The sequence below is a fragment of the Gopherus evgoodei genome, chromosome 1 (assembly GCF_007399415.2).
Source record: "Gopherus evgoodei ecotype Sinaloan lineage chromosome 1, rGopEvg1_v1.p, whole genome shotgun sequence".
NCBI classification, from domain to species: Eukaryota; Metazoa; Chordata; order Testudines; family Testudinidae; genus Gopherus; species Gopherus evgoodei.
In genome coordinates this window covers 262,934,996-262,960,072 of record NC_044322.1, presented here as the reverse complement: position 1 = coordinate 262,960,072, position 25,077 = coordinate 262,934,996, and the positions used below count along the sequence as shown (strand labels likewise).

At 42.8% G+C, this 25,077-nt stretch overlaps 1 protein-coding gene across 1 annotated transcript in view; it reads left to right on the top strand.

The window, feature by feature from the left end:
* Positions 1 to 25,077, top strand: part of LOC115644773 — a 230,031-nt gene that overhangs the window by 123,092 nt on the left and 81,862 nt on the right. The window contains exons 10-11 of the mRNA XM_030549267.1: positions 14,769 to 14,919; positions 22,122 to 22,202. Of these exons, the coding sequence (XP_030405127.1) occupies positions 14,769 to 14,919; positions 22,122 to 22,202 (232 nt within the window). The remainder of the gene's footprint in view (positions 1 to 14,768; positions 14,920 to 22,121; positions 22,203 to 25,077) is intronic.

Here is a 25,077-nt window from a genome sequence, read left to right as displayed (position 1 = left end):
CCTGCCTTAAAGTCTCACGTTATTAGAGTTAGAGTTAGCCTGACTCTTGCTCTTCTTGGAAGACTAAGATCTTCTAACCATAAAAACAACGATGCAGGAAAAAATACAGCTATATTAAACAAAGCCTAGTTTCTAGATTGTTGTTTGGATTCTGGCCAAGCCTACCAGTGACCTAAAGTTGTTGCTCATACACTTGAAGCTGTTTGATGGTTTCAGTCTAGTTCTTCTTTGAGTGATTGCTCATGTGTATTCCACAATAGGTGTGCGTGCTTGCCATGTGCACCGGTGCTGGAAGTTTTTCCCCTAGCAGTACCCATAGGGGAGCGCCCCAGTGACCCTGGAGTGACGCCTCCATGGTGCGATGTAAAGGACGCTGCGCACTCCCCACACCTTCAGTTCCTTCTTGCCGCTAGTGAAGGTGCATTGGAACTGCTCTGCTCCGGCTTGTCTGCAGCTTTCCTCTTGAACTCTTGTTTGTTCATAGTTAGTAGTACCTGTAGTTAAAGTAGTTTAGATTAGTGTTAGTTTAGTTTAGTGCTCCCGGGTTGGGGCATGCCCCAGGCCCTGGGTTTTAAGTCGTGTGACACTTACAGGCAGCTGATGCCAGTGAGTGACCTGCACGCGGACTGTTTACGCTGTCTGGGGGAAACCCATCTCAGCGATCCCTGCAAGATTGGCAGATCTTTCAAGCCTTGGACCAAGAAGGAGAGGGACATTTGGCTTCAAGCCATTCTGATGGAATCGACGTTGACCCCAACTCCCATGTGCCAATCGAAGTCAGCACTGAGTACCACAGTGTCGGTGCGCGGCTACCTTTTGGTGCCTTCCAGCAGTCAGCACCGCTTCCCATCCACGGGGCATGCCAAGAAGGCTAAGAAGAGGTCTTCTCCGCTGAGGCACTAGAGCAAGACCAGGGGAGAGACTAGACCCATATTGGTCAGATCTCAGTTCCTGTTGGCCTGCAGACCTCTGACTCAGGTTGAGTGGAGTAGCGTGGCCGATTCTGCGCAGGTTTCCCCAGATGTCCGGGTGCCCTCCACACTGGAGGCCCTGCAAGCAGCCCAGGACTTTATGTCTCTGCCGGTACCCAGGGCACCGCCACTGTTGGGTACGCAGTCCAGAGGCAAGCGACTGCTTGGATCTCTGCAGGCGCTGTCTGGTCAGTATCATTCATGGTCAAGGGAATGTTCCTGACGCCATTCGCCGCTCAGCAATTGCCCTGTGCGCAGTCCATGCCAATCCCCGTTGACCCCCACCAGGTTGTCTCGCTAGGTTCCAACTGACAGGGATTCCAGGCACTGTTCTGCCTTGAGGGACCATAGACCTCATGAGGGAAGCTGGCCCCGTTGAGACCAAGACAGACGGCACTGGAGGTCTTAATCTCTGAGATGCTACCATAGTCCGTCGCGATATGGACATTGACGCCATTCCCATTCTTCATCTCGCTCCAGGACCCCACTGCAGCACCGGTCCCGCAGTCCCGGGCATTGATCACCAGGACTTCACCGTCGTGGATCCACCCGCCGGAGTCGATTGCAGAGCAGCTGCTACCGGCGGTATCACTGCTCCATATTGGGATCATGGTCTCATGGTCAGCACCATTCCTGACACCACTGCTTCTCCCGATCCAGGGACAGCAGCTGTCATATGCCAGCCTGGCCTCCCTTCATAGTGATCATTTGATGGGATGGACTAGTCAGTCGGTGGGGGCTCGTTTGGTGGATGGAGCCTCAGAGGGACTGTCAGCCTCCCTCTCCCAGCCTCCCAGAAAGGAGTCGGTGGAGCGTGCATCTTTAGTTCTGTGTTCGGAGGGCGACCAAGTGGTGGGACCTCCAGTATCGGTGGGTATGCAGAGTACTGCACCTGCATTCTCATCCTCCCCTGATGAGGTGATTACGGCCCCTCCTCTCTCTGTTCTGCAGGAGGACTCTAAGGCCCACCAGGAACTATTAAAAAGGGTGGCATCAAGCCTAACCTTCAGGCCAAGGAGGTGGAGGAGCCCTCAGATTCCCTCTTCAACATCCTCTCGATCTTGGCACTGGGCACTCCACTCCACGAAGGGGTGGCAACAGGGCTGGTGCAAGGATGTTTTGCGCCCTAGGCGAAACTTCCACCTTGCGCCCTCCCCCGTCCCCGAGCCCCCGCCCTGAGGCGTCCCCCCCTGTGGCAGCTCCCCACCCTCTGCCCTGAGGCACCCCTCCTGCCCCAGCTCACCCCTGCTTGGCCTCCACCCTGAGCATGCTGTTGCTGCTTCACTTCTTCTGCCTCCAGGTTTGCGGCGCCTAAGCTGATTGGCGCCATAAGCCTGGGAGGCGGGAGAAGTGAAGCAGCTCACCCCTACTCCACCTCCTCCCCAAGCACACCGTCGCTGCTTCACTTGTCCCGCCTCCCAGGCTTGTGGCGCCAATCAGCTTAGGCACCACAAGCCTGGGAGGTGGGAGAAGTGAAGCAGCAACTGCATGCTCGGGGAGGAGGCGAGGCAGGGCAGGGGTGAGCTGGGGCGGGGAGTTCCCCTGCGTGCCTCCCCCCACCACTTGCTGCAGGTGGCCCTCCCCGTGCTCCCCTACCCCAGCTCCCTCCACCTAAATGCTGGTGGTGACCGGGGCGGCTGAAATCCGACTGCCGCTGTCGCTGCTGAAGAAAATGCCACCCCCCCAAATCCTAGTGCCCTAGGCGTCCGCCTAGGTCGCCTAAATGGTCACACCGGTCATGGGTGGCAAAAATTTCAAACTCCTTGTGGCAAACCCCGGCTTCCTTGCCCCCCATCTCTAAGAGGACAGAATGGAAGTACTTTGTGCCCACCAAGGGTCATGAATACCTGTACACCCACCCTGCCCTGAACTCCCTGGTGGTCAAGTCAGTCAACCACAGGGAGAGGCAGGGCCAACCAGCCCCTACTCCAAAAGATAAAGATTCAAGGGGGCTGGACTTATTTTGGGAGAAAGGTTTATTCATCCTCAAGTTTCCAGTTAAGGGTGGCGAACCATCAGGCTCTCCTGGGTCGGTATGAGTTCAATCTATGGGGCTCTCTATCCAAGTTCAAGGACTCCCTCCAGGACAGTGACAGGAAGGAGTTCAAAGCTCTGGTGGAGGAGGGTACAGTGGCTGCCAGGTCAACCCTGCAGGCAGCATCGGATGCCACAGCTACAGCTGCAAGGCCTATGTCCTCCACGGTGTCCATGAGGAAGGCGTCGTGACTCCTGCTGTCTGGGCTGTCCAGTGAGGTGCAGAACTCCTTGCAGGACCTCCCGTTCAATGGCAAGGCCCTGTTTGTGGAACAGACGGAGGTGAAATTGCACAGCCTGAAAGAGTCCTGCACAACGCTTAAGACACTTGGCCTCTATGTCCCAGCTCTGGCCAGGTCAAGTTTAAGCCTCCGCAGACGTCCACCCAGGCCTCTCACTCTAAATATGAGCCACCGTATAAAAACTCACTGGGCTATAAGAAATGCCTACAGAGGTAGTCCTTGTCTGCCCCCCAGCCTGGGCCCTCCAAGGGTAAACAGGCGGGGAAACATCAGTTTTGATGGGACATCTGGGGGCGACCTACCAGTTCATACCAGGGATCCACCCACAATAAAGCTTCCCTTCTCCAGCCAGTTGCGAGCTTTTCTCCTGGAGTGGTCGTGGCTGACTTCGGACTGCTGTGTCCTCAACACCATCTCCCAAGGCTGCACCCTCCAGTTTACCTGTACCCCACTCAACCACCCTCCACCCCCATCCCTTATGGGGGACCCCCTCACAAGGCCCTGCTCAAGCAAGAGGTGGGGCGGCTTCTTGGCTTGGGAGCCGTGGAAGTGGTGCCAGCAGAATTCAAATGCAAGAGGTACTACTCCCACAGGTCAAAGGGACGTTCAGGCCCATTCTGGACCTGTGACGCCTGAACCAATACATGGTAAAGCTCAAGCTTCACATGGTCTCTCAGGGCTCCATCATCCCCTCCCTGGATCCCGGGGAATGGTACATCGCCCTCGATCTGCAGGACATGTACTTCCACATTCATATATTTGAGGGACACAGGTGCTTCCTCCGTTTCATGGTTGGGTAGGAGCACTACCAATTTTCGGTCCTCCCGTTTGGCCTGTGTACTGCTCCCAGGGTATTTACAAAGTGCATGTCTGTGGTGGAGGCCTATCTCAGACATCATGGGGTCCAGATCTTCCCTATCTGGACAACTGGCTGGTCAAGGGCAGCTCCTGACTGCAGCTGTGGGATCATGTGGAGCTCCTCCTGTCCACGTGCACCACTCTGGGCCTTTTGGTGAACGACACCAAGTCCACATTAGTCCTGGTACAGTACATAAAGTTTATTGGGGCAGTCCCGGACACGGCATTGGCCAGGGCCTCCCTCCCACCGGACAGATTCGAGACCCTGAAAGGGCTCATTGACACAGTCACAAGGTTCCCCGTGACCACAGCCAGAGCGTGTCTCCAGCTCCTGGGTCACATGTCGGTGTGCACATATGTTGTTTGCCACACCGGACTCAGGATGAGGCCCCTCCAGGTCTGGTTGGCCTCGGTGTTCTCCCAGGCCAGAGATAGGATGGACAAAGTCCTCACTGTGCCTGAGCTGGTGATCGCCTCTCTACAATGGTGGTTCTTCCCGACAAACATGCTCTGCGGGGTCCCATTCAGGGGCAGGCCCCCATCGGTGGAGTTTGTGTCCGATGCGTCGGACCTGGGGTGGAGAGCCCATGTAGGGGACGTTCAGACCCAAGGTCTGTGATTAGTGCAGGACCTTGTCCTGCACATGAACATCAAGGAGCTCAGGGTGGACTGGCTGGCATTAGTGTCTTCCACTCACACCTAGAGGGCAGAGTGGTCAGGGTTCTCACGGACAACATGGCCTTGATGTTTTACATCAACAGGCTAGGCGGGACCTGATCCTCTGCCCTCTGCCTGGAAGCCCTCAGTCTGCGGGACTTCAGTATAGCCTATGACATTTGCCTACAGGCCTATTACCTTCCGGGTGCCCGAAACTCGTGGGTGGATGCCTGAGCCAAGACCTCTCCTCTCAGCACAAGTGGTCTCTACACCCAGAGGTGGTGCACCGGATTTTCCAAGAGTGGGGAACTCCCTAGGTGGACCTGTTCACGTCTCAGCAGAACCGCCGGTGTCCCTGGTTCTTCTCCGGGGGTGGGGGGTGGGTTTGGGAGTAGTCGCCATCTCCGATGCCTTCCTCCTGTCTTGGTTGGGCCAGATTCTCAATGCCCTCCCCCCGATCCCGCTGATTGGCAAGGTCCTGGGAAAGATAAAAACAGATGGGGCCCAGATCCTGATTGCCCCAGCGTGACCCAGGCAACATTGGTATAGGACCCTCATGAGCCTGGCAGTCGCCCTGCCATGGTGACTCTCTCGGAGTTGTCTGGCAAGAGGGAACTCAGGGTGGGGGAAGAGTGCAGCGCCCCTTATACTGCACCATAGAGGCACCACTCCAGGGGTCGCTGGGGCGCTCCCCTACAGGTACTGCTAGGGGAAAAACTTTCAGCACTGGTGCACGTGGCGAGCACGCACACCTGTTGTGGAACAGACATGAGCAGCACATCGCAAAGAACACCAGTTACAGAAAATGTAACTGTCTTTTCCCAGGGATAAGTATCCACACTACAGTTACCATCACCGCAACTGGCACTAACTGGCAACCTTATTGGCAGTCTCATCGCAGTGGCTAAGGGCTGATCTATACTCTCACAATAAAGAGGGTCCCTCCAGATAAGTGTTGAGGTATTTTGATCCGGCAATGTGGGGGAAGCTTGCACTGCAGCTGCCTACGGGGTGTTTGTTCTGCTGTTAAACAGAGGACATAAGTCTCCGGGGCTCTGCCTGGCACCTTTCACAAAATCTAAACAAACACATGAACAAAAGATATAAAGTTAATTTGGTCTAAGTCTGGTGTATGTGAAATGGTGCTTGTATGTAGCTCTTGGCTCAAAGTAGCAGGGACAGAATTTGTTTCAACTATAAAGCCCTTCTATTTGAATATATATTAACTTCTTCTTGTTTCTATTGCCTCAGAAAGTATTCTTTACACCAATATTCTGAGGTGGCATTTATCCTCATTTATCTTCTTCCCAGTCTTCACCTATGGTGACATTTTATTTTCTGCCTTTGGAAAGGCAGGCTCTCTCAGCCTTCTGCAAAACTGATAACAGTGACAATGTAGGATAACTTGGCTAACTTAGCATAGGCTGAATAGCTTCAGAAAAATATAACATGCTCTGTGAAGGCCTGCCAGTCTGGCTAGTATATTCAGCATTAAGACATCCAGTGGGAATAGCAGTGGGTGCCCTATAAATTTGGCATAATTCCTGGAAGACCACTCTTAAAGGCAATACTTCAAGGAATAACATTGCAGTGCCAGGAAATCTGGTAAACTGCTGCTCTAATGTCACTGTGGTGGTTTTGTTGGCATTTTGAATGCAGCCCACTTCTATTACTAATACCTTTTGGATGGCAACTGAGTGCTCTCCCCTTCCCCCGACTGAAAATTTGGCTTTCCTAGTGCACTTGGGAGACTCATGCTTTTGGCAGAGATCATCCTTCATGGAGGTAATGCATCAGGAAACACAGCCAAAGCTAAAACATACCAACTGGAATATTAATGTTGCTATATTGCAAGGTCTCCCTTTTGAACATCAGGGCCACATTTTTGCATATGCCTGGAGGCAGGCTGATTTTTCCATTCACTTATTGCAAAATGACTGCACTGATATACTGCTTAAACATCGTCTTGAGTCCATGGGCCTCTTGTGGATGATGATTTGTTCAGTTTCTCCTGCTGTTACCCCAGCCCTGGTGTAGTGCTACTTGTGAGAGCAATGGATGGAGATATTAATGTAGGCTAGTTGCCAATGTTTATTCCTCATGTCATTCAGCACTAGCCAGAGGTCCTGATTCACCACTGCATGACTCCAGTTTTATGATGCTGTAATTCTACGGCATTACATTGATATACAACAGGGGTAATGAACTTGTGACTCAGGCCTAGAATTAGACCCGGAAACTTAACAGCAAAAAATAAAAATAATAATCATTGTAGGTGTTCGTTATATTGTATATGTGGCGATTTTCCTTTGATCTATCAGGTTTCCTTACACTCCACTATTACATGTTCAGATACCCTAATTTTCCTAATGAGCACTCAAGTGCAAAAGTACTTAATAAAAACCAGCCTTAATGCTTGTGACTTAGAAGCTTCACTCAGTAGCAACAAAAGCAGAACAAATATATAGAGCTTTGTGTATCTGGTTGCTTGGGCAAGTTGCCTTGCTTAGCAAATGCAAAGATATTAAATTTCTATTCAGATGATTAAAAAGAGCTTCTTCATGTTTTACCGCATGACCTGTTCTGTTTACGGTGCATTAGGTGTTTACTATAGTGATAGAAAATGGCACCTTCCCCATCTCTCTCTCTTTCTCTTTTTTACAACAGATGTTCCTTCAGAAGGACTTGCTGATCACCTGTGTCTTTCTTTGCACCTGACTAAGAACCTTTTTGAAAATACGATATGCATGTTTGTTTTATTTTTTTTTAAAGTGTAGCCTATAAAGTTAACAGCTGGTGTCAAGTTACTCAAATTGCACCTTATTTTTCTTATATTAGATTGAAACAGTATGCCTTGTCAGCAAAGCCCATAACAAACAGCTTTCATGCCTCTCTTTTGTGTTTCATTCATTTATGATGTATAAATCTAACAAGCACTCTTAAAGAACCTCTGTAAATTAGCTATATTAAAGATTAAAAACATTAAGGGATTCATTTTCAGGGGGTTGAAAGTTGACTTAATTGCATTTAATTCATGGGGTAAACCTTTATTAAAGGTAGGAGTGAAATAAGAGACTGTTTTCCAGGAGAGAAAAATGTTTAACAGTGTGAAGGGATGGTTAGACCATTTCCTTCTACTGAATGGAATCAAAACTGTCCACGCTGCATTGTAGGTTCAGTTCTGCCACCAGTGATTCTCCTTAAGCTTGAGTTGTAGATGTCTGTTATTTTGGAGCATGACCGAGTCTTCTTCCTGCTGTCACTGTGAATATTTGAGCTGTATTTGTGTGTATCATAGTGACACAGCTGGGAGGTCCTTAGGTGGCAATGAGTTTGTATTTTGATCCCAATCCTGTATTCTTTGTGAAGTCAAATGGAAGCTTAGGTTGTGCAAGGTACAAAGGAGGATGCTAGTTGTGCAGTGTACTAGATTCGATAAAATATAGTATTTCTCTGAAAATGAAGTCTTACTGTCCAGCAGTTCACACTAAGGAAAATCTGGATTTTGCTTTGTCAAACATTTATGATCAAACTGGAAAAAAATATCACAAGAAGTGTGGGTGTGCCATAACATTCATTTGTTTTTCTTTACTCAGCACCTTAATTATTATTATTATTATTATTATTATTATTATTTATATTACAGTAGAGTCCAGAAGCTCCAATTGAGATCAGGGTCTTCTTGAGCTATTCACTTGTACGAACATAGTAAGAGACAGTCTGTGCCACAAAGAGGTTACATTCTAAATGGCCAAGATAGATAAAAAGTGGGAGAAAGGAAGTATTATGATTAGCTGGGAATGGAGAGCTTATGTGATTCCCTCAAGGAGATCCAGAAAGTCTGTGCCAGAGTGTAAGAAATGAACCCAGCTCTCGTGAGTCCTCATTATGTGCCTTAACCACAAGGCCGTCCTTCCTCCATTGGTACACCTTGCGGTATAGAATTATTTTCACTTTGTAATCGGAGACCATAAAGTTGTGTCTCAGGTTTTCATGTTTAAATCTGACCAATAGTTCTAAACAACAAACCTTCCAGGGTCAAAATTCCTACATTAATAGATCAGAACTGTGGCTGTGTTGAAAGAAGTCACATCAGTTTGCACACTATCTCCCAGAGTGCTACAGCAGAGATTTTGAGTTTCATTCAATCACACTTATGGATGGTCTTAGGGTTCTGGCTAAATGTTACCCAGCCATCTGCAAAATGCCCCTCGAAAGCCCTCTCAAAAGAGCTTGTGCTCTCAGAAACTAGCAGAGATAGCAATATGGAAGAAACCAAGTGGCTGCAGCTCAATCCAAACTAGACCCAGGTCACATTGATAGGAAGGGGAATAAATCCTACCAAACTGGAGAGGACTGAGACTGTTCCTCTGTGGAGAGGATATGCCCACTCTTGGTCTGAGATGTTTAAAATATTGTGTTCTTCCTGGAGCCTTTACTGATCCTAAATTCCCAGGCAGTAGTGGTAGCCTTGATGGATTTTTCCCATTTTGGACTGGATATAATTTTTAAGGAAATGTAAAAAGACTGAAGAATAGAGTTGGTTGGAAATTTTCCATCTGAATCATTTTCAGTGAAAAATCCAGTTTCTGCTGAATTGAAATTTTCTGCAGGAAGATTTTCATTTTGTCAAAAAGTTTCCATTTTCTGTCATGAAAAATGAAACAAAAGATTTTGTTAAACTGACCTGAAATATTTCATTTCAAGTCAGTTCAACATTGGGTGAACTACATCTCCCATAATGCAGCACAGTCTCTCCTCTGGCTGAGCATCATGGTGCATCATGGGAGTCACATGGCTCCTTTCTCTCTTTTATCCTTCCTGATATGTGCCCCAGGGGGAAAGGTAGAGATGTTTCTCTAGCGGGAGACCCATCGTGTGTGACTGAATGCTTGGCCACTTCCTCTGGCTTCACCCACTATAAAGGGTTGCATTTTGGAGGAGTTACTGGTATGAACGCAGCTGTGCTTCCTCTGCCTGTAGAGATCACTCATGAAGGACTTCATCACCACTTTGGCCTTGGCTGGCATGCATACCTTGTCATGGTACCACTGCTGCAGCATATTGGAAACATACAGGGAGTAAGAACACTTTTTCCTCTGGATGCTCCAATGCCAGTCTCACCTAATATCCATGTGATTCATCTGACTAATCACAACTAATTTATACCACTCAAATAACCAATACTGAATATCAAATACTTGCAGAGAAAAATTCAATTTGCCAAAATATGTCGTTGAACATCAAATAAATTCAAGGAACTTGCAAGCTGCTTGATGATTTTCCATCAACAGAAAAAGTGGCTACATTCATTGAATAAATTATTCATTGCAATATATTAGTCCACCTCTAGTAGTGACCACATACAAATGGAAGTCTGTATTGTAATGTAACCTTAACTCTAGCTTTCTCTATAAAGCTTCAGTGAAGAAATTTGACTCTGGAGTTTTATTTTAGGGATTTTTCTGCTATATTTTTGTGTCCACATGTCCATCTATGCACCACCTATACAGTTGTGTCCTTTGGAACAATGCAGATCACAAAGTCCAGCATGAATTATGGGAGAACCGAACACAAAAATCATTCTTGGATGAGGGGATGCAACTGTGGGACACACTTCCAGAGGAGAATAGGCAGATCCAGACTCTGACCACCTTTAGCAAGTTACTGCTGAATGTTCCTATTAGGTTTTCTGCTAGAATGACATTCAACCTTTCTTCCCTTCCCCTGCTGAAAAGAAACCCAGAGAAAAACAAACAAACAAACAAACAAATCCCAAGGAGAGCTTTCTGTAATTCAAAAAGGAGAAGACAACCCACAAACTCCATGAAGCCTGCTAAGGACTTTGTTATTGTCACTCAATTTTATGTTGAATATGCTCAGATACCATGGTGATGGGCAGCAGTACACCCCCCACCTCCCAAAAACTAGATAATGTAGCACACTAGGAAGCAGTAAAGTGAGCACAATAGCAGTGTACTGCAAATCAAAACCCGCTTTTATCAGTGCAGCAATAACTCCAGAGGTAAATGTATACATAAATGCAGTGGGTCTTGTGTGAAAGCGCAATCATGCAGAAAGCGCATGAAGCACATAAGTGCATTCTTGGTGGCACTTAACAAATGTTTACCAAAAAATTAAAAGCCTAAGGGAATGAAGGCTTCACACTAAAGTTCCTTCATAATTGTTTTTACAAATAAAGTTAAAATCCTTAAAAAAAAATAAAAATTTGTTTGTGTGGATGCTGGGGTTGTGAAGAGGACATTTGGTCATTGCTGGAAAAAAAACTAGAAAGCAATTACTTCATGAGCTTAGCCTATCATTTTAGAAAATAAATATTTACTTTAGTAAGTCTTTTATGGCAGACCAGAGAATTCTAGGTTTTTAGTTTCTCGGGCTCCCAGCAACCTCCTCATTTTAAAGTGCATATGAAACATTAATCTTTCATCAGGATTGCATAAAGTCGTTTTTTTTAATTTGCATTAGGAGATTTTTGTCAACATGACATGTTTAATTTGGCTTTCTAATGGAAATTATACCAGGTTTGTATTGTCTGCTTCGAATATCCTCACCATGATTAGGACTTGCAAGTTGTGGGGAGGGAGAAAAAGTCTTATATAAGAAGTGACACTTACCTATGGGAGGAGATGAATGTGGTCCCCAAATCTCTGCTAGGAAGGATCTCTCTCTCTTGCTCTGTGCTGCAAGAAAACTGGGAAGTCATCTCCATGTCACCTTCTGCCAGATCCTGTGAAGGCTTCTTTGCTGGTCCGAGGACCCATGTGTAGGAAGATGGCCAGGCAGGGGAGAAGCAGGTAAACTAGGGCAGAGACAGGAGGATTGACAACATCTCCTTTGTGGCCAGGAAAGGTAACCAGTCTGGGTCCTTCATGTAGACCCCTGTCCATGGCAGAGATATAACTTTTATGGGGTTTCAGTGGCAGCTGCTGCCAGAGGAGTCCTGTTAGCACAGACTTATTGATGCTTATTACAGGGCCAGAGCTGTCAAGGCCACAGAGCCGATGTGGAAGCGCAGGCCCTCTATGCTGATATCTTTGACCTCTTATTGAAAATCTGGAATCTGGAGGGCTTTGGTGGTCCCATAAGTTAGAGAGTTAAAGATTATAAATAGCTATATAGGGCCACATCCTCAGGGTGAATTGGCTCAGATCCATTGATTTCAACAGAGGTCCACTGATTTGCCCCATCACGGGATCTGGCCCATTATTAAATAGACTATAATTAGCCTATGCAGCGTTGTCATAGCATTTTGGTCCCAAGATACTAGAGAGACAAGGCAGGTGAGGTAATATCTTTTATTGGACCTACTTCTGTTGATGAGAGAGACACGACACAGAGCTCTTCCCCAGGCCTGAGAAAGGTACTTAGAGTACAAAAGTTGGTCCAATAAATAGCCTGCAATTTACTCTAATTGTCACTTGTTTACCCAGTGAGGATCAATGAGCTGAGAGCTGTGTGTTTGAATTTGAAAGTGAAATAATATTTGGCTGTGTTTGCTTTCTACAAGCAATTGAGCTCTCAAGCTTTTCTAGCTCAAAAACTCATGAAAATCAAATGTTTAGCTCAAAGATTCACTAAAAGGGAAATTTGAATTGTGAATTTGAATGTAAAATTTGAAAATTCTAGCTGCATTAACTATTGATGTAAGCTATTGCGATTTGTTTCTTTTCCCTGCTGATGAAATTGTGTAACTAATGAATAATGTGCAAAGTTGTCCTGATCCAAAACCTTATATAGTTAATACGAGCCTTTTCATTGACTTCCATGGGCTTTGGATTAGGCCATTGAAAGCTGCAACTGGTACAAGTGAATATAAAACTCAAAGTTTATGCTCACTCCTTAAAGTATGTTAGTTACAGTGAATATTATGAGGGGTATATTTAATTGTAATATCAACATTTGAGTGATTTATCAATTAGGAAACATTCTATGAAGATATTTGTGAATAATTTTTAATAATTAATATATCTGATAGTTTCACAATCTGTCTGCAGATGGTATAGACAGAAGGAAAGATAATATTTATCAAATAGATTGTTAGTTGCAAATTATTCAGTCAGTTCTAGATGGTGCTAGCTGTTGTTTAAAGCTTTTATTTAGTAAATGGAAAATACAGGAGCCCTCCAGTGGTCAAAACAATACCTCTAAATGCTAATACATGTAATCAAAAGCTTAGCAGTTTAGGTCATAGAATGTCTGCTTCTTATTACAAAGAAATCAGTTTCAAACTTTTTAAGGGTGTTTATTTCATTCACATTTCTATTATGGTTCCCACCAGTGTAACTATACAGAGATAGATAGCTATGAAATTTCTATATCTATCTATCTATCTATCTATCTATCTATCTATCTATCTATCTATCTATCTAAAAATCAGGAATTCTTATCTGAGGAAAAAAAACAGCTAAGTTAGAAAAAGAAGAGCTCTGAGGCCTTATTCACCATTGTCCTGCATCATGTGTCATCACTTACCCCAACGCAAAATAAGTGCAAGATGAGTGTAAGAAGCTACTGAATCAGAATGGTTAGCATTTTCTGTGTTTGCACATTGCCTGGCACAGTGGGGTCCCACTCCATGACTAGGGCTTCTGGGCGCTACAGTGATACAAATTAATAATAATTTTCCACACACTTTGGAGTGCTGCAAATGGCTATACCAGGTGCAGAGCAACAGTGAATTGTGACTTTAATGTCTTTCTGAGGTGTAAAAGGTTGAGCTAACTCTCTGAGCATGTGGGTGTTTTTCTCGTTAAGTATTTAAGAATGAGTTTTTACTGTTTCCTCTTAATTACAGAGATATTTTATAAACAACAACAACAGAACCCAACACGTCAACGAATAAACTCATAATAGCTACAAAAACAGTCACTTTAAACATGGGTGTGCTATTTATATGCTCAAGAAGTACAAGAAATAATTAGGGCCAACTTGGTTTCCAAGTTCAGAGTTCTCATGGTGAGGATTTATGGGGAAACTGTGTTACGATAAATTGTAGCTTTTTTATTTATTTATTTTTTCAGTTTAACCATTTGAATAGTTAACACCCTTCCAATGTGGCTACTTTTTATAGATATTATGGTCCAGAACCTCAGAAGTAAAGTAGCGCTCTACTCAGCATATCTGAGGATATGGAGAGGAATAAAAGTGAATGTAAACCATCTTGGTGATGACCCATGGGCCTGTGGGGGCTGTTCTAGTCAACAGAGTACACCAATTCAACCTCTATTTGGGCCCACTCCAATTTACAAGGGTTTGTAACAGCCCCACTTTGAAAATCTTGGCCTTGATTTTCACGTTCTGAACTAACTGGCCTAGCCAACTGTCTGTCTGTCTGCTTATACATTCCTAGAGCTCAATCGTGCATTGTGCTGGTCACTCTGGCCTCAGTCCAACAAAGCGTGTGCTTAACTTTAAGCACGTGTATAGTTCCACTGAAGTCAATATTGCTTGTGTGCATAAGTGCGTTGTTGGATTGTGGTCAGAGTTCTCAGGGTGATGCAGGATTGAGCCCCTAATGCAGTGGTTGTCAAACTTTTGTACTGGTGACCCCTTTCACACAGCAAGTCTCTGAGTGTGACCCCTCCCCCTGCCTTATAAATTAAAAACACATTTTTATATATTTAACATCATTATAAATACTGGAGGCAAAGCAGAGTTGGGGTGGAAGCTGACAGCTTGTGACCCCTCCCCATGTAATAGTTTTGTGACCCCTAAGGATTCCAACCCCCAGTTTGAGAACCCCTGCCCTAATGCAACAAATCACAGTAGTAACTGGGTTGCCTAAGGTTTCCTTTGTGAAATGTTCTGTGGCCTTTATGAAGGATACTATATACATTTGCATTAGGGGTCTGATCTTGCTTTACTGAAGTCAATGGCAAAACTCTCATTCACTTCAATTGTGCAGGATCAGGTCTTACATAGCTTTCTCTGTTTGTGATGGTAAGTCAATGATAAGTTTTCTTTTTGATCGTTCTTTTGTTTGCAGACTGTTGGAAGGAAATCACCAAATACTCTGAGGAATGAAGAAAATTCTTTTTCTACTACTGAACTACACCCAAATACAGACTTGGAAATAAAATCATCTATAGCTGAAGCTTCTTTGGTTGAAGACTGTTGTTTGTTCCCCCAATTAACAGGTATTTTTTCTTAAAAGTGATAACATTCACCATGTTATGTGCTACTTCTCTGTTCTCAAGGAACATGGAGAGAGATGATAATGATTGATCCTTGATGAGGAAATAGTTGAAGGTGTGATGGGATTCCTGGATACAACAATGCCTTAAAGGGCATGTAATTGAGCATGCTGAGGGAAGCCCTAATTGGGAAATATGCTATTCTGTGCTTGGCTGATGGGATTTTTCCTGATATCGGTAGGGTGACCATATTCCCCAAAGTGAAAATGAGACACCTCGAGGGGCTGGCCCGAAGGCCCTTCCTCTGGCACAGGACTGGCCAGAGTTGCTGGGCATCACTGCTTACCCAAGCACCCCATGCAGGGCTGATGGCCCGAGACATACATCCCTCCTGCAACCCCCATGCTGAGCTGGCAGCCTGAGCCCCCCTACCACTGCTCACCCATGCCAATGTCATGGATGTCAGAGTATTTTGACAAAACTTGGCATTTGTCCTGTTTGCTTTTGCCCAAATGTTCTTCTGTGCTCCCCTAGGGCAGTGGATCTCTACCTTTTCAGATTACTGTACCCCTTTCAGGAGTCTGATTTGTCTTGCTTATCCCCAAGTTTCACTACTTGCCTAAAAATTACTTGCTTACAAAATCAGACATAATAATACGAAAGTGCCACAGCCACTATTACGGAAAAATTGCTTACTTTCTCATGTTTACTATATAACTATGAATAAATCGATTGGAATATAAATATTGTACTTGCATTTCAGTATATAGCAGGGATTCTCAAACTTGGGGTTGGGCCCCTCAGGGGGTCACGAGCTGTCAGCCTCCCCAAACCCCTCTTTGCTTCTAGCATTTATAATAGTATTAAATATAAAAAAGTTTGTAATTTATAAGGAGAGGGGGTCACACTCAGAGGCTTGCTGTGTGAAAGGGGTCACCAGTACAAAAGTTTGAGAACCCCTAGTATAGTATATAGAGCAGTATAAACAAGCAATTATATGAAATTTTAGTTTGTACTGACTTTACTAGTGCTTTTTATGTAGCCTGTTGTAAAACTAGGCAAATATCTAGATGAGTTGACGTACCCCCTGGAAGACCTCTGCTTACCCCATACCACTGCTGTTGGTCAAGAGCAAATGAGACAAATACCCAGTTTTGCCAAAAAAGTCAGGATGTCTGGGACAGGGCTTAATAAGAGGACTGTCCCTGCCAAAACGGGATGTATGGTCACCCTAGATATCAGCCATTGACAACTGTTTATGCCAGAAATAGTTTCTACCTTCACCTAGTATTGTTGAGGAGGCTGAAACACATGTTGGGTATGTGTCTTTCCCCAGTTGGCATCAGCAAAGGAAATTAGCTAGCTAGGGAGTAGGATTAAGGATCTATAGCCACCAAAGGCATGAAGCTTTCGGATGGATGGTGACTGAAGCCCTGCTAAGTAAATACCATAGATCTATTCTTGCTCTTGGTTATGCAGATTTAAATCAGGAGTAAATCCATTGGAATTACATTAGTGGTCTATTTAAAAATTTCTTTTACCTCCATTTCTTAATAAAGTAGGAATTAGAGTTTCTCTCAAGGCTACTGAGTTGAAAGCACAGTTAAGTTTTACTGCTTAAGCCATCTGATGAATTAAGCATAGTGATCTTCAGGTAGCAGATAACTCACTAGCATTAGGTCTCCTCCGAGGGACCAGCACTGGTTGAATCCACATATCTTGCTTTTGTGGCATAAATTATTTTGATGATAAATAGATCAGCCTTCTGTGGAACTAAGACCCTGTCAATTTGCAGAGTATGGGAGGACCAGATTATTTTTCATGAACTAATCTATAATTGAGTCAGCTAAAATCAGCGGCAAGAGTTTATCAGACAAAGGGAAATTTATGGTAAAACTAATAGCACATTATCAAAAAGCAATACTGATCCAATACTATGGGAAATCATTATTTTATATTATTTCATTACAAAGTAAATCTTTAGTGTTACTTTACTACAAGAGATACTTTTCTTTCAGTACTGTTCTAGGTCAGTGGTTCTCAATTGTTTATTTATTTATTTTTATTTTTATTTTTTGTGACCCACTTAAAAATTGAGGTTGAATTGGTGTACTCTGTTGACTAGAACAGCCCCCTTTAATCATTCTCGTGGCTCTTCTCTGAACCCTCTCCAATATATCAACATCTTTTCTGAATTGTGGGCAGCAGAACTGGATGCAGTATTCCACAGTGGTCAGACCAGTCCTAAATACAGAGGTAAAATAATCTCTCTGTTCCTACTCGAAATTCCCTGTTTATACATCTAAGAGTAGCATTAGTCCTATGGGCCACAGCGTCACCCTGGAAGCTCATGTTCAGCTGATTATCCTCCATGACCCAAAGTCTTTTTCAGAATCACTGCTTCTCAGGGCAAAGTCCCCCATCATGTAAGGATGGCCTACATCCTTTGTTCCTAGGAGGTATACGTTTACATTTAGCCATATTAAAACACATGGTGTTTTCCTGTGCCCAGTTTCACAAGTGATCCATATTTTTCTATATCAGTGACCACTCTTCATTATTTACCAGTCCCCCAATTTTTGTGTCACCTGCAAACATTATCAGTGTTGATTTTATGGTTTTTTTCCAGGTCATTTTAAAAAATGTTATATAGCCTAGGGCCAAGCACCAATCCCTGTGGGATCCCACTAGAAACACACCCACTCAATGACAATTCCCCATTTACAATTACATTTTGAAACCTATCAGTTAATCAGTTTTTAATCCATTTCATGTGTGCCCTGTTGATTTTATATGTATTTCATATTTACACAGAAGCCTAAGAATATTACATCAACCCTACTTCCTTATCAGCCAAACTGGAAATCTTATAAAAAATAGTTTGACAGAATCTATTTTCCATAAACCCATGATGACTGACATAATTATATTATCCTTCTTTAATTCTTTAGTAATTGAGTCTCATATCAGCCACCCAGTTATTTTGCCTGGGATAATTACTCTGGTCATCCTGTTTATTGTTTTAAAATATTGCACATTAGCTTTCTTCCAATCCTCAAAAACTTCCTATGTGTTCCAAGATTCATTAAAAATCAATGGTCCAGCAAGGTCGTCAGCCATCTCTTTTGAAAGTTTTGGATGCAATGTCTAACTTCAGGAGCTGCTGTTTTACAACCTCCTGAGATACAAGTAGAATGGAAAGACTTATATGATATGACTAAATCATTTATTTTTCCCAAATACAGAACAGAAATATTTATTGAACACTTCTGCCTTTTCTGTATTATTATTCATAATTCTAGTATTTCCATTTTGTAATGGACCAGCACCATTGTTAGGATTCTTTTTGTTCCTAATATGCTTTAAAAATTCCTTTTTTATTGTCTTTGATTCTGCTGGCGATAGATATCTCCTTGTGTCTCTTTGCTTTCCTTATCACTTTTCTACTCTTCTTAGCTTCTGATTTATATTCATTACTGTCAATTTCTCCTTTCTTACACATTTTTTTTAATGTATAGCTGCCTTCATGTCCTCTTCAAACAAGGCTGCTGTTTTTAACCAATACGGCCTTCTTCCTCAGTTGTGGGATTGTGGCTTTTTGGGCTTCTAGTAAAGTGTTCTTAAACAGTTGACACCTACAACATGTGGAAATATTCCCTTCACAGAATGATACAATCAGTTATTTTTGTTAACTGGTTAATGTTTTCCTGTTGCGCTTTGTAATTTATATAATGAACTTGCCTGGAGAAGTAATGTTTTTAGTACAACAGAGGAGAACGTTGTTACTGGGATTTGGGTAAAAATGAGAACATGACAGTTTCCTCCATCTAGAATCATATATATATATATTAATATATTCAAATTACCGTTCAAATTACTCTGTTCCAACAGACTGTTTAGCTGAGTCTGTCTATATAGGAAATATGATCTAGTTTGTCACAAAATCTGTCAGTGTGTGTGAATTGAATTGCTAAATTGATTTACAGTGTTTTAGTACAACGACTCCTGGACATCTGGGGCTAGAGTTACAGAACAATTAGTGTGAAAACATCAATGGTATTTTATTTATGAAAGATTTCTGCATGTACTGTAATTAGTCTGATCCACCCAGGATCATTTATGAGGTGCGGTTGGCAAAGCCTGTTCTCAAAATGATTTTAATCATTGTTTTTTGCAATTAACTTTCCCTGTAAGTGTTTTGCAGTTAGGACAGTGTTATTTTAAATATACATTTTCAATCATATGATTTTAATACCATGGACCAAATCTAGAGGTCCCTACTTAGTCCTTGCTAACTTTACTCAATCTTTATTCAGACAAAATTCCCACTATAGTTAATAATGGGGAGTTTGTCAGAGTAAAACTGAATAGAAACAGAGCGGTCAGTTATGACTTAGTCACAAGCCTCTTGTATGGGAGAATACACAGTAGATCAAAAAGCAAATTGTGACATACCTCCTATGTTATCTAGATCATAAGAGTGGCATATTGGGTCAGACCAATGGTCCATCTAGCCCAGTATCCTGTCTTCCATTGGTGGCCAATGTCAGATGCTTCAGAGGGAATGAACAGAACAGGCAATCATAGAGTGATACATCCTCTGCCACCCACTCCCAGCTTCTGGTTATCAGAGGTGAGGGGGACCTAGAGCATGGGGTTGCATCACTGACCCTCTTGGCTAATAGCAATGAATTTATCTAATTCTTTTTTGAACCATGTTATAGTTTTGGCTTTCACAACATCCCCAGGCAATGAGTTCCACAGGTTGACAGTACATTGTGTGAAGAAGTACTTCCTTTGGTTTGTTTTCAGCCTGCTGCCTATCAATTTCATTGGGTGACCTCTGGTTCTTGTGTTATGTGAAAGGTAAATAACACTTCCTTATTCTCCTTCTTTACACCATGTCAAAATTTCATAGACCTCTATCATAATCCCTTCTTAGTCGTCTCCTTTCCAAGATGAAGAATCCTAGTCTTTTTAATCTCTCCTCATACCAAGGCTGTTCCATACCCTTAATCACTTTTGTTGCCTTTCTCTGTACCCTTTTCAATTCTAATATATCTTTTCTGAGATGCGGTGACTAGAACTGCATGAAGTATTCAAGGTGTGGGCATATCATGGATTTATATAGTGGCATTATGATATTTTCTGTCTTATTATCTATCACTCTCCTAATAATTCCTAACATTCTGTGAGCTTTTTTGACTGCTGCTGCATATTGAGCAGATGTTTTCAGAAAACTATTCACAATTATTCCAAAATCTCTTTCGAGTGGTAACAGCTAATTTAGACCCCATCATTTTGTATTAATAATTGGGATTATGTTTTCTGATGTGCATTACTTTGCATTTATCAATATTGAATTTCATCTGCCATTTTGTCGCTCAGTCACCAAGTTTCGTGAGATCCCTTTGTAACTCTTCACAATCTGCTTTGGATTTAACTATCTTGAGTAATTGTGTATTATCTACAGATTTTACCACCTTATAGTTTACCCTCATTTCCAGATCTTTTATGAATATGTTAAATAGGACTGGGCCCAGTACAGACTCCTGGGGGACACCACTATTTACCTCTCTCTATTTTGAAAACTGATCATTTATTGTTGCCCTTTGCTTTCTGTCTTTTAACCAGTTACTGATCCATGAGAAGATCTTCCCTCTTACCCCATGACTGCTTACTTTGCTTAAAAGCCTTTGGTGAGGGTCCTCTTTAAAGGTTTTCTGAAAGTCCAAGTACACTAGACCCATTGGTTCATCCATGCCCACATGTTTGTTGACACTCTCAAAGAATTCTAGTAGAATGGTGAGGCATGATTTCTCCTTACAAAAGCCACATTGACTCTTCCTCAACAAATCATGTTCATCCATGTGTTCATAATTCTGTTCTTCACTAGAGTTTCAATTAATTTGCCTGGTACTAAAGTTAGGCTTACTGGCCTGTAAATGCCAGGATTGCTTCTGGAGCCTTTTTTAAAAAATCGATGTCACATTAGCTACCCTCCAGTCATCTGGTAGAGAAACTGATTTAAATGATCAGTTACATACCACAGTTAGTAGTTCTGCAAATCCATATTTGAGTTCCTATATCATCTGGTCCTGGTGACTTATTACTGTTTAATTTACCAGTCTTCCAAAACCTCTTCTACTGACACCTCAATCTGGGACAGTTCCTCAGATTTGGCTCAGGTGTGGCAATCTCCCTCACATCCTCTTCAGTCAAGACCAATGCAAAGAATTCATTTAGCTTATCCGCAATGGCCTTGTCATCCTTGAGTGCTCCTTTAGCACCTCAATCATCCAGTGCCCCCACTGATTGTTTGGCAGGCTTCCTGCTTCTGATGTACTTTAAAAAATGTTTGCTGTTAGTTTGTGAGTCTTTTGCTAGTTGCTCTTCAAAGTCTTTTTTGGCCTGGCTAATTATACTTTTACATTCTAGAGAGTTCTTGGGCTACAGCATTAATTCAGAAATAGAGTGCTTTTAAGATCCTTGTGTTTTTACCTGAATAAGTTGACTTAGTCTACAGGGCTTTTACATGTGATGATGGTGGTGGTTTATGTATACAGCACCCAACAATTTGCTAGGTTCTTCGCATTTGCAAAGTCAAGTTAGATATCTGCCCCAAATAGCTTGTATTGTAAAAATCTACTAGACAGATCTTTCTTTCCACACAGGATCCCATTAAACACAAAATGACTCTATGGAGGAGTAAGGATCTGCATTTGTGGATCCCAATGCTGGATTAGAAATAAGCAGGAACACCCCTGCTCCCACAATAAAAAGGTAGACCGAAAATGTGGAAGGCATGCAAACATAAAAGCAAAGTGATTGAGAGGATGTTTGTCATACATCTTCATGAATCTGTATATTGACTTTGCCAGATAAACTAGGATAATGCATTAAAAACTATGAAATAAATGCATTCCAGAGGCAGTGCATGGTTTTCACAATGTTTGATAATTAAGACTTTACCTTCCTTTGATTGACAGAAAAATATGTACTCAGGATTCCATTAATCTAACAAAGTTTTATATTGAACTTTAGTTTAGAATTGGGGGGTGGGTTGGTTGCTTTGATTGGAATAATGTGGTGAAGATGCCTTTGTACTGGCTTATGAATTATATTTATAAGCAATTTCATGTTTAGAATCTTAGAAAAACTTTTGGTATTTCTTCAGTCTTGCTTATATTAATGATGTCTGACAGGCTTGAATGAAACTGAATCCAAGCTGGAGAATAGGGACCCTCTCTCTGTGGGACACATGCACAAGGCTCAGCATGATACAGGTAAGCTTGTGAACTTTTGAATGTTGTGTTTGTTTTCTTATTAGTGTGCATAGCCTACCTTTGTAATAATACGGGATAGTGATTCATTATCAAATCACTGGCTTGTCCCCAAATAAAATGCTATGTAAGTTTCTAGTCTCTCAGTTTATAGGATCTTTTGGCTTGTGTATTTGTTTTCTGTATCTCCCAGTTCTGCCATTTCTCCATGTATAGAATCTGATCCTGGGAGCTGCTGAGAACCATAAATTCTCAGATAACACTTGCTTTAAAGGTGGTTGGTTGAATGTCACCTTAGTTAGTTTGTAATGATTTTTTTTCTGGAGGAGTGTATGCATTTGTGTGCATGATCTCTCTCCCTCTCATTCTGATTTTAACTCTGGCTGTGTATATATTGCACTTCACAAACAATATTATGGGCCAAATTCAGAAGTGATATGTCAGACTTTTTCTGTGTGTATGTGTGTGTTCCTAAACCTTCTACAACTTCAAAAATATTATTGGATAACAGCTTAAAAGTATATATTTTTCTGTAACGCAGAAACAGTAAAAGGCTGCATTATACATGGCCATTCGTATCACCATTTAAATCCAGTCATGGAAACCAGAAAAATAAGTTCTAAAATAAAGATCAACATACAACTTTGTTAAATTGATAGAAATATCAGCTGTCTTCAACTTCTTCTCTGCCTAGCTGTTATTAGATAGATAATTTCCTGTAGGCATCACAGTAGAAGAGGTTTTTGAGGGGTGATCAGAAGGAGGAGAGAGTATAACTCAGTTCAGGGATGCCATTCCATACCTACATAGGGAAGATGTGGAAGAAAGAATGAAGCAGATTGTTGGTAATTCAGATAAATAAAGACCAAGGTTGGCATTGTTCGTAGAACCGAGGGCAGGGGAGCAACACAAGTAGAGAGGAGAGGAGACAAGCGGGGAATGGGAGAGATTCAGAGGGCCCTGAAGGTGATGACACAAACCTTGAACTTGGTGTGGTGGAAATGGGGGTGCCAGTGGAAAGATTAAAACAAGGGCTGACCTGGCCAGAACAATGAGAAAGGAAGATGATCCTAGCAGCCGGTAAGATCTTAAACGTCTTAGACTTGCTTATACTGGCTTTGCTGATGTATAAGGAAGTGCAGGTTGGTGTCACTAAGGCTATGTCTATGTCTATGCTGCAAGTTACGGGTATGATTCCCAGCTCATGGAGACCAGGTCTACACTATAAACTTACATCGGTATGACTGTGTTGCTCGGGGGGCGGGGGCAGGGTGAAAAAGCCACCCCTGAGTGACGCAGTTATACCAACTTAACCCCCATCGGCATAGGAGTGTCTTCACTGAAGCACTATAGTGGTGCAGCTGCGCCGCAGCAGTGTTTTAAATGTAGACCTGCCCAGAGACATACTCGTGCTATCTCTCAGTGTAATAAAAGCAGTAGTGTAGCGAGGGTAGCACAAGAAGCGGTGGGTGGCAGCCCGGGTTAGCCATGCTGAGTACATACCCAGGGGGTTCAAGCAGCTTTGTTCTTGGCACACCTAGCTCATGCCACCACTTGCTGCCACCCTACTGCCATGGCTACACTACTGCTTTAGCGAGCTGGCACAAGTATGTCTGAGAGCTGGCAATCACACGCCTAGCTCATGGTGTGGACATAGCCTTAAACGTCAAGGAGGTATAAGCGAAAGCACTTTACATACTGTACTTTCATTTATACTTCCCTATAGTCCCTCAGTGTGTAAGTTACACTAACTTTGACACTGTTAAACATTAGCAGAGCAGGTATAAGTAGGCTTATGGGAGTTGGCCTGAGTATAGGGTTGTTTATGGAGATCTGATTTCAACCACTTTAAACTTCACCTCTGAATTTAGCCCAGTGTATCTAATAATACTGCTCATTAATCCCTGTCCACATACTTCAAGGTATTTTCTTAGCAATTGGATACCCCCTTTTAGCAAAATTGTCTACAGCATTGTTTTATGAATTATTTCTGAAGCCAGTGGAGTTGCTCCTCATTTCCACCCATGTAAATCAGAGCAGAATTTGGTTTCTTAAGAAAAGCTTCTGAATCTTAATTTTTAACTTGTCCTGTGGTAAAAACAGCATAGATCGTGGTGGAAAGCTTGCTTAATACAGACTTCTCTGAGCTCTGGGATTACTAAGGGGGTTGCTTAAAAGAGTCGAGATATTAGCAGTGTGGACCCATTGTGTTATAGTTTTTTTCTGAACCAGAAAATGCATTTTTACTGCAGTGTGGATATAGTTTCAGTTGAGATAAAACAAACGTCTGCTGGGTCTTTTTGACATTAAGCTGTTGCTGAAGATGTTAAAGCAGAAGTAAATGTACTAATCATTGGTAACAAAGCAGCCTAATCCATGCTGACCTACAATTTGTTTAGGATCCTTTGGAGCAACAGAGAGATTAAAGTGTAAATAAAAAAGAGGTAAACAGTGGGTCAGAGATTAGAAGTGAAAGAGGAAAAGGCTGGCTTTCCCCAGACCACACACTGACAGTAGACCTTCCTTCAGTGATTGTTAGAAAATGTTTCATGTTTCTTTCCCCCCACCCCCAAAAAAAAAAACCTTAGGAAACAGAAGGTTTGATTGGCACTTGTCATGGCTGATAGAGAGAGGAAGATGCTTTGGTAAAAAGGAGAGGAGGCAGCTGTGTCAAAAGCAGGAGCAGTCAAAGGACGATTCCGCCTTTCTGCGGTTTTGTCTTTCTCAAAATTATTCAAATCTGGGTGGCATCTGAGGATAACTGGCATTTTAACACAGCTTAAAGGATTGTCTCACTAACTCTATTGAACTGAGGCTGCCATTCTTTTTAAAAAATGTATAAAGAGAGATCTTCCATAATCTGATATGTATACAAATG